This window comes from Seriola dumerili, unplaced genomic scaffold (assembly GCF_002260705.1).
Source record: "Seriola dumerili isolate Sdu_G_001 unplaced genomic scaffold, Sdu_1.0 BDQW01000068.1, whole genome shotgun sequence".
NCBI lineage: Eukaryota > Metazoa > Chordata > Actinopteri > Carangiformes > Carangidae > Seriola > Seriola dumerili.
The window spans coordinates 15,770,453-15,780,288 of NW_019174323.1; the positions used below are offsets into that span (position 1 = coordinate 15,770,453).

General features: G+C 41.3%; 1 protein-coding gene across 1 annotated transcript in view; it reads left to right on the top strand.

Annotated features, from left to right (window-relative positions):
- Nucleotides 1-8,924, top strand: part of LOC111219668 (heat-stable enterotoxin receptor-like) — a 16,015-nt gene extending 7,091 nt beyond the window's left edge. The window contains exons 7-27 of the mRNA XM_022742380.1: nucleotides 1,260-1,371; nucleotides 1,581-1,722; nucleotides 2,273-2,355; nucleotides 2,514-2,622; nucleotides 3,029-3,110; nucleotides 3,369-3,471; nucleotides 3,583-3,642; nucleotides 3,754-3,833; nucleotides 3,956-4,052; nucleotides 4,259-4,345; nucleotides 5,253-5,385; nucleotides 5,490-5,627; nucleotides 6,344-6,420; nucleotides 6,500-6,591; nucleotides 6,744-6,902; nucleotides 7,155-7,347; nucleotides 7,431-7,605; nucleotides 7,717-7,815; nucleotides 8,019-8,113; nucleotides 8,256-8,332; nucleotides 8,503-8,924. Of these exons, the coding sequence (XP_022598101.1) occupies nucleotides 1,260-1,371; nucleotides 1,581-1,722; nucleotides 2,273-2,355; nucleotides 2,514-2,622; nucleotides 3,029-3,110; nucleotides 3,369-3,471; nucleotides 3,583-3,642; nucleotides 3,754-3,833; nucleotides 3,956-4,052; nucleotides 4,259-4,345; nucleotides 5,253-5,385; nucleotides 5,490-5,627; nucleotides 6,344-6,420; nucleotides 6,500-6,591; nucleotides 6,744-6,902; nucleotides 7,155-7,347; nucleotides 7,431-7,605; nucleotides 7,717-7,815; nucleotides 8,019-8,113; nucleotides 8,256-8,332; nucleotides 8,503-8,701 (2,392 nt within the window). The 3' untranslated portion in view covers nucleotides 8,702-8,924. The remainder of the gene's footprint in view (nucleotides 1-1,259; nucleotides 1,372-1,580; nucleotides 1,723-2,272; nucleotides 2,356-2,513; nucleotides 2,623-3,028; nucleotides 3,111-3,368; nucleotides 3,472-3,582; nucleotides 3,643-3,753; nucleotides 3,834-3,955; nucleotides 4,053-4,258; nucleotides 4,346-5,252; nucleotides 5,386-5,489; nucleotides 5,628-6,343; nucleotides 6,421-6,499; nucleotides 6,592-6,743; nucleotides 6,903-7,154; nucleotides 7,348-7,430; nucleotides 7,606-7,716; nucleotides 7,816-8,018; nucleotides 8,114-8,255; nucleotides 8,333-8,502) is intronic.
- Nucleotides 8,925-9,836: the final 912 nt, after the last annotated feature.

Below are 9,836 nucleotides of genomic sequence, written 5' to 3' on the forward strand. Positions count from 1 at the left end.
TTTTTATGCCTTACTATACTATGACTTTTTTTCACTTTTTATGCCTTACTATACTATGACTTTTTTTTTTACTTTTTATGCCTTACTATACTATGACTTTTTTTTTTTTTTACTCTTTATGCCTTACTATACTATGACTTTTTTTTATGCCTTACTATACTATGACTTTTTTTTCACTTTTTATGCCTTACTATACTATGACTTTTTTTGGACTTTNCTTTGGCTTTTTTTTTTTTTTAATTTTTATGCCTTACTATACTATGACTTTTTTTTTTTACTTTTTATGCCTTACTATACTATGATGTTTTATGCCTTTTCATGACTTATTGAAAAGATAATTTCTTATGATAGAAAGATCAAAAAATGCACACCATCAGAACAAAAAGTCAACACTTTAATGTGGCAGGATTTTATTCATGCATGAAGGACAGATTTGCTACAAGACATGCCATGGTTTCATTCTGAGTAACAAACTTTTGACAGCTTCCAATATGCTTGACACGCTGATGTTGATATGGAGATCTTCACATCCATGTGGCTTCTTTGCTGTAACTTGTCGTTCTTCATAGCTCATGAGATCTTTCTTCACCTGTGGGGCTCTAACCATATAAGCAACACAAACAATCATCAGTCTAAACAGGACCTCCAGATGTGTCCTAAATACCTCGGTGTCTTATACATACTGTATATACAGTCAAACAACACTTATATTCTAAAGTCAAAGTTATATGCATTTAAAACAATTAATAACTTATACTATTCTATGTTTAACTATACTATGACATTTTTGCCTTACTATACTGTGACGGTTTTATGCCTTACTATACTATGAAGTTTTAATCACTTTTTATGCCTTATTATAGTATGACTTTTTTTTTTTTAGTTTTAATGCATAACTATAGTATGATGTTTTTATGGCTTTTTATGCCTTACAATAAATACTAAGACATTTTTAGGCCTTACAATACCGTGATATTTTTTATGACTATAAATTCATGTTAATGACATTTCATCGTTTCGGTGGATATTTAGTCTACATTGATTTTTTCCATACAGTCTTTATTTATCTCTTTATGTTTTGTTTTAATGAAGTGTACAACATTTAAATGTATTTTAATAAGTGTTTCAACAGATTTGGCTGCTTCAGATCCTCAGTCAGGGAGTTATAGTAATTTTGCTGATGTGGGAATGAAGGATTCCTGTATTAATGCTGCACGTAGAGCATTTTCAAGAGCGTCTGTCCTCCCTTCTCTACACAGCGATAAATACTACACCAACAAAACATCAATGCCATCCATGAAGAACGTGTTGGTGCTGACGATGCCCAACACCAGAAACTACACCATCAACACAGACACAGACAACAACACGGTGAGGACATAAGATGAATTACTAATCTCCTTTTCTCCTAGTCCTGCTGTGTAAAGAAATAGTTTGACATGTGGGGAGATGTAAGTACCAAGTTTTGATTTTACAGGGACTATTTCTTGGCCAGGTGCAGTGACTTCCTGGCGTCTTATTGGGAGTTGAAACAGAAAGTGGTTCTAATCAAGAACCTGTTTGTCTTTCCCTCTCTGCAGATGAATGACTACATGGCTGCGTACCATGATGCGGTGCTGCTGACAGGCCAGGTGATGAGGGAAATTGCTAAAAAACCTCAGTCGGAGATTCAGCAGATGGAGTTTGTCAACGTGAATTACTTCAGAAACACCTCCTTTAATGGTAAGGAAGGCTGTAGACTCTTAGTCTAGTTTCATTATTTTTGCTGGCCTAAACATTGTCAGTGTAAACGTATTGAATATAAAAATTAGCTTATAAAACACTCAAACACTGTAAAGTTGTAATTGTAGAATTAATGTCACAGACTCCTCAGTGAGCAGCCCTGAGGTGACGTTGATCACTGTGAAGCCTCACAGATGGAGGCTGTCGACTGCCATCACTCTCTGTGTCTCTTATTAACATGATGAAGAGACTAGGTGTTACAGCCTGCAGGCTGCAGCTGGAAGTAGCTTGTTTATCACTCTGTGTGTGTGTGTGTGTGTGTGTGTGTAACCGAGAGGCACACTCAAAATTAATTTATTTGTTGGAATTGTTTTTTTATCTTGTTTTGGAGTCAAGTTTTTGATTTATTATTTTTATTCCTTGTTTTTACTGTAAAGCACTTTGTGACTGTGTTTTGAATGGTGCTCTGTAAATAACGTTATTATTGTTATTATTATGATTTCTGCTGCAACATGTCTGTGTATAAATGAGTTTCTGTGATTCTGCCCAGGATCTGCTGGACACTACAGGCTGGACAAGTTTGGAGACAGAGATGTGAATCTCTCAATCATTTACACCACTACTGACAACAAGGTACTTTGTTCTGTGTTCATTATTTTTGCCATTTAGCAATGACTTCAATAAGAAAGCAGATCCTTCTTTAAGAAAAGCTATTTTGTCAGTCTCCTGTGTCGAATCTCTTGCTGTCATACAGTGAAATGTGTAACATCCTGCTCTCATGTGACTCTCAGTATCGTGTTTTATTCACTTTCGACACTGAGCACAACAAAACCAAAGTGGTGGAGACGGACCCGTCCTTCATCTGGGGAAAAAGACTTCCTGATTACGGGCCAGATACAGGTATCGCTAGCACACACACACACACACACACACACACACACACACACACACACACACACACACACACACACACACACACACACACAGATTGTGTCAAGAGTTATAACCGTTAACTTCCTTGTCACACAGACACAAGTGCACGAACAGATACATTTACATACTCCTCAGGTGACAGTGTAAGTGACTATCAGCTGTTTGCATGAGACTGATTTGAGATTGAAATCCAGATGTATGTTATTTGTGCTTCCTACTTCACATCCTTCCAGACATAAACCTTTATTATGGCTGCTGTAAATGTACATTGCCCTGGATGAATCAGCATCTGCTAAATACCCTACATCAACTGTAACAGTGTTTTGTTTTTGTTTGTTTGTTTGTTTGTTTGTTTTAATCGTAACACCTTCAGGTCCAGCATCTTATAACGTCATTGTCATCGTGTTGGCCGTCACCGTGGTTGTGGTGGCCACCATCGCCTTCATTTTCTACAGGTGAGTCCTGTTGGAGTCTTATCCCCGACAGCGGGACACACAGGTACAGAGCGACATAGCAAACCTACACTATGTCTAAGAATCATGGGAACTGTAGTTAACGTTGTACGGGCCCGTAATTGAATTTTAAAGGTATAAACACTTACAGAACTACAAACTAAAATCACAGCAGAAGTAAAAAATGGTGGACATGTTCCTTTTTTCTTTAATTTCCACATATCTTCATGCGGTTTGCTGGTTTTGAATCCGCGTGTGCAGACAGAACAGGAGGGACCGTTTGCTCAGGAAGCGCTGGTCGCACATCGCCTCTGCTCTCATCACAGTGCTGGAGAAAAGCGAACTCAATGTCGTCTCTCTTAAGGTAAACGAGGGGTGAAGCCGTACAGGACAGTGAAGCACATCCCAGACTTACATTTCCTACAGCTTTCTAACACTGGTCTTTAAAGCACTCTTCCTCCTCTGCCCCCGTCAGATTGAAGATGAGAGGAAAGACACGAACTTCAAGATCCGCCGCGCGCTCTACGATAAGAAGGTAGCTGGTCACAACGTCCCGCAGTCGTTCTCAGATTAATCAACGTACTTTTCGCACTGTGACGAACACGTAGATGTAATTTGGTTGGTGCTGCTGCTGCGATGTTTTCAGATTGTAATTTTGAAGGAGCTGAAGCACTCGGATGGGAACTTCAATGAAATGCAGAGGATAGAACTTAACGCAGTAAGACACACACACACACACACACATATTAATTTGATGTCTTCAGGTTTGTATTACCTGTCCTCTTGGTTATTATTTGTTCAAGTTTGCTAATTGCTTCTTCTTCTTCTTTCTTTTCTTTTTTTTTTGTGATCGACTATTACACCCTCACAAAGTTTTATGGCACAGTGAAGGTTGATCATGGCGTGTTCGGGGTGTTTGAGTACGGAGAGAGGGGGTCGCTCAGGGTACGTCATGGCGTGCACGCGTTCAGCTTCAGTCCAGTTCAGTTATCAATATCAATATATCAAATCACTGCTTTTTGACTGACAGGTCAAGACGATCAGAGGCTTAGTACAGAACGAGCAACAAAAGATCAAATGTCAGCGCTAAATACATTCAGTCCATCCAGAGACCACATCCTGTCACGCCCTCTGTCCCTGTCTTCTTCCAGTATGTGCTGAATGACAAGATTTCATACCCAGAGGAGACCTTCATGGACTGGGAGTTCAAGATCTCCGTCATGTACGATATCGCCAAGGTGAGACAGGAAACTCTTGGCTCTGCTGACGAGCAACACGTTATTATGACTGTGCAGTATTGTATGTGGGGGTGTGGCACATGATGTCACACGGAGCTTTATGAGCAGGTGTGAAGACCGTAGTTTATTATTGCATCACGCGCGACTCACAGGTTGCCCTGGAGACGACGAACAACATCTATCAGCTCTATAGGAACCAATCAAGACGGCGTTGGGGATAAAACTGTAATAAATGACAGCACTCAGATGATTTATATTTGGTAAAAAAAAAACCCATCACATCACATCGATTTTTAAATGTATATAATCAGTTATTTAACAACACCACAAACACGGGCCGAGGAGTCGCCTGCCAGACTGGACCCACCTGTCACTCAAAGCAGCCACGCCCCCTAAAAAAAAAAACTTTAACTCTTCAAAATAAAAGTTCCCATACAGTTGAAGTTATGCTGAAATTACACGGCCTTGGAATCTCTTTTTAAAAAGAAAACTTTATAATTACCACCAGACCATCATAAAATCATATATCTAAATATTTCACCTAGCATATTTGCTTACCTGCTTGTCTGTGCTTTCTACCGTTCACTGCACTGCTTACATAAAAATACCATACCATTTTATATACGACTAATGCTTTTATTGCTGCGACGACCTGTTTCCTCTCACTGTACCGTTGACCCTTTGTTAACCCACTTGTGACTAATAAAACTCACCTGAGTGACACATTCACCTGTAGAAATTATTGCTGCTGCAGTTCCTCCTGGTTGCCACTAGAGGTCGGCAGACATCACAGACGACCTATTGTCTCCTTGGTTTACTGTAAATCTCCTCGTTACCTCCTTCATTGGAGCGTGTGTCTGCCTCAGTCTCATGTGAAGTTACTCTTCAGTGTGAATCCTCTGTGCAGGGCATGTCCTACCTCCATGCCAGTGACATCCAGGTGCACGGTCGCCTCAAGTCCACCAACTGTGTGGTGGACAATCGCATGGTGGTGAAGATAACAGACTTCGGCTGCAACAGCTTTCTCAGCCCCGGCAAAGGTAAAACTGGAGACGCTGTGTGTCCTTCACTGAGCTTTGTCTTCCTTCACTTTCTTACACTCTCCTCTCTCTCTCTCTCTTTCTCCTCCTCCTCCTCCTCTCAGACTTGTGGACAGCTCCAGAGCATCTGAGGAAACACGGCACTTCTCAGAAAGGAGACGTCTACAGTTTCGCCATCATCTCTCAGGAGATTGTTCTCAGAAAGAGCACCTTCTACACTGAGTGCTGCTCCGACCGAGCAGGTGACACAGCACAGCACAGCACAGCACAACACAACACAACACAACACAACACAACACATACACTCACATGCTGAGCTCTTGAAAATCAAAGGAATGAACAGAAGTATTATTATTCCTTAGGGACTGTATGCAAATTATTAGAAAAGGATGGAGAAAAGAGGGAGGGCTGTGTATTTTTTCCTTTTGCTTTCAGCTTTCCCTTAAAATGAACACATTTAAACATTTAAACATGTTAAAAAAAACCTCTTATATATGTCTTCAAACATAAAATCCATGTTAACAGTTAAACAGTCCTTTTATCTTTAAACAAACAAATATAAAAACGGAGCTTGGAGAGGCACAAACATGCTATTGCAGTTATTACTGAAGCAAAGGGAGTGTTTAAAGAAAATATTAATAAGGCTGGTGAGGGCCTTGCTTTTTTAAAATAAAAATATATAGGTTTCAAAATATATAAGAAAAATGATCATTTTTGTACAGTCCCTAATCAGTGAATTGCCATTCGATTATTCCTTCTCAGAAAGAATAAGGTGTCAGGTGCCACATACACTATGGTGCCAAATACAAACATGTTTCACCTGCAGGAGTTGATGAAATACTTTGACAGACTTTGACAATTAACTTCGCTGCACTTCAAAGATTAGAGGCTTCTGCTGTGTTTAAAGTCGCAGCCCCAGTGTTTTGTGGGAAATTAATATCCGTCTGTTTCCGAACAGAGAAGCTGTCCAGGGTCATCATGTCCTACTTCAGACCTGATCTTAACTTTGAGACGGCTTCAGAGAAAGAAGCAGAGGTGAACTACTGACATTTCTGATCTGCAGTCGAGTTTTTTGTTTTGTCTGATGCGTCTTTTAAAGCTTTGTGTCTCCTAGGTTTATATGTTGATAAAAAGCTGCTGGGATGAGGATCCAGAAAGAAGACCGGACTTTAAGAAGGTAGAAAACTGTCTGGGGAAAATCATCAGGTAATTTCTCACTTTGATGAGCGCATGTCGCCACGTGTAGCAGACAGAAGCCCCGAGACACTGATTACAAATTTATAGTTACTTTTTTTCCCCCTTCATTTCCTTTCCTCTCCTTATTTTCTCTGTTGCCTGTTCGTTCCCTCGTCCTCCAGTAAAATCCATAACCAGGAAAATGAGAGCTACATGGACAACATGATCAGACGGCTGCAGATGTACTCCAGGAACCTGGAGCACCTGGTGGAGGAGAGAACGGCTCTCTACAAAGCTGAGCGGGACAGGGCCGACTGCCTCAACTTCATGCTGCTTCCTGGGTCCGTTTACACTTAAAGGAGCACGCCACAGTTTGAATAAACAATTAAAATTAAAAAAAAGTAAATGATAAACACTGTTATATTCACTTTTATATCATTAATAGTTAGAGATTGTTCATGAAATCGATGGGTCATGTGAGTAACTTGAGTTCATCTGACAGAAAGGTTGAAAAGCGGTTCAACTGGAATGAAAGCGCAGGTAGAACTTCCTGTTTCATCTGTCTTTGTACACGTGTCTCTGTACCTGTCCAGCCCGGTGGTGAAAAGCCTGAAGGAGACCGGCGTGGTGGAGCCGGAGCTGTACGAGGAGGTGACGATATATTTCAGCGACATCGTTGGTTTCACCACTCTGTGCCAGTACAGCACACCAATGGAAGTTGTGGACATGCTCAACGACATCTACAAGGGCTTCGACAGCATCGTCGACCACCACGATGTATACAAGGTATCGACGAGGGTGAAATTCAATAGGCAATTCAATAGACGTCGCAGGCCGCAGACGTCAGCTTCTCGTCCATCTATCCTCAGGTGGAGACGATAGGTGATGCCTACATGGTGGCCTCCGGGCTGCCAAGGAGAAACGGAAACAGGCACGCGGTGGACATCTGCTGCATGGCGCTGGACATCTTGTCGTTCATGGGTACCTTCCAGCTCAGACACCTGCCTGGCATCCCTGTGTGGATACGCATCGGCATACACTCAGGTAGACCGCACAAAATCCTTCCCACTCCTTTTTAATCCTGTAAACAGTTGTGATCTGTGATGGAAGACTGACTTAATTCTTGTGTGTGTGTGTGTGTGTGTGTGTGTGTAGGTCCCTGTGCAGCAGGTGTTGTGGGGATAAAGATGCCCAGATATTGTTTATTTGGAGACACGGTCAACACGGCGTCTCGTATGGAGTCAACAGGACACCGTGAGTGGAGACATGAATACACGCAAAGAGACATTTAAGGAGCTAACTGACTTACGCTGATATTCATGCTATGATCGAGTTATGTTACGTTAGCATTGCCCTGTACATTGCTCTAGCGCAATTAGAGAAGCAATCAATCAACCTAATTAAATAAGTTTACCTCAGCTAAGCCGCTTGTTATTTTATCTTGTAATTTCCTCCAGCCCTGCGGATCCACGTCAGTCAGCCCACTATAAATATCCTGCAGAGGACGGACTGCAGGTTTGAGTATGAGATCAGAGGAGAAACATATCTGAAGGTAAAGATTCATTCATTCATTCATTCATAAGCATTTTGAAATAAGTCTACAAACACTGCAGCACTTTGTGAAGGAAGACAACAGTGTGGGTGACTTCACTGCCACACACTGATGCCAATAATCCTGAGTTTATTTTTTGAAGGGTAAAGGCACAGAGACAACATACTGGTTAACAGGTGAAACTGGAGAAGACTACGGCCTCCCAACTCCACCCACAACGTAAGCAAACGCCACTCTGAGTGTAAAAGCTAAAACTAAATTCAGGCAGGTGTTATATGTTCAGACTTGATCTGAATTGGATATTAATACATGTATTTGATATTCTACTGTGTGTTTAGCTCGATTTAAACCTGGTTCTCTGTTGATGTGCTGCTTCCTGATCTTTCCAGAGAGAACTTCCACCGGCTGCAGCAGGACCTCGCCCACATGATCCTGATGTGTCTGGAGCGCCGCTCTCGAGGGTCCGTGCGGAGGAAGAAGAGGACGGAGGACGACAATGATCAAGAGTCGGGGGTGGAGTCTGAGAGCGAACAACCGGAGTACCTGCATCTGGCCACTGTTGATAACACGCTCAGCACCTTCCTGTAGGACAAACCTGAGAGGAGGAAACCAGCAGGTAGAGGCAGAGAGGGAAAGGACACAACTCATTTTTTACCAGGTGTTAAAAGATAAAAACAAATATCCATTGAAAGTAATGTACAAAACAAGTGCCTTGTGTAAGACCAGAAAGTTTCCTCCATTTTTACTTGCTTTTTTCGCTCCTTGTTGAACCCCAAGTGCAGCGGCAAGCCATAGGTGTGAAGATAACAGGGATGCATTTCTTATACGTTCGATCATCCAGACTACATTCAAGTCGTGGACCCGTCTTCTGCATATTCTTGTCACTTACAGACGTTCATTGACTGTTCAAATGTGTAATTTACTTACTGCTTGCTCTAATAGTAGGTCACAGTGAGCCAAAGAGATCTTGGGACAACGTGACTTTCACATTGTTGGAAGGGAACGGTGAACAGAAGAGGACATAAATTATTTATAGATTATGAGTAACACAAAAATAAAACGCAACAAACAATACATGTAGCTGACACCAAACTGTAGCAGAAGTGACTGTACCTACCATTACCCAACTTACTTAGCAACCTAATCAATAATTATGAACCTGGGTTCGGATCTACAGATCTACTGTAGCCTGTTTAAAGCTCCATATTTTCTTCTTCTTCTGTGTTTTATTTGAAGTGTTGATCCATAAGAAGATATATTTGTGGTTTTAAGAACCAATAGCTTGATGTACTTTTACATCTCCTCTCTCAGGCTTCTCTCTGGAGCTCTGATTGCTTCGTTGTGACATCACAAAGTTACTGAAGTCCTGACGGCCCGTTTTAAGGCTCAGTGCCTGAATACAGGCTGTGTGTGTTTCTCTGTGGACTGAGGCTTTGATACTTTCACAGTATTAATATAAAACCTAGACCTGCTTTATAATCACAAAAGACATGGGAATCTCACTCTATACAACATGGGACATTTAACATGTTCCTTTATTTCTGCACTGGGAACTTTACATGCATGTATATTCTAATGACATCAGAAGATGACTCCCTTTGCCCATGTGTTCACCCCCGCCTGAGTTTAACATATGTTAACCATGGAAATTAAACTAGCAAGGCTCCAGGAGCAAACCACTGTCTGTCTTATTCTATAGAGGCACTAGATACCAGTGTGGACT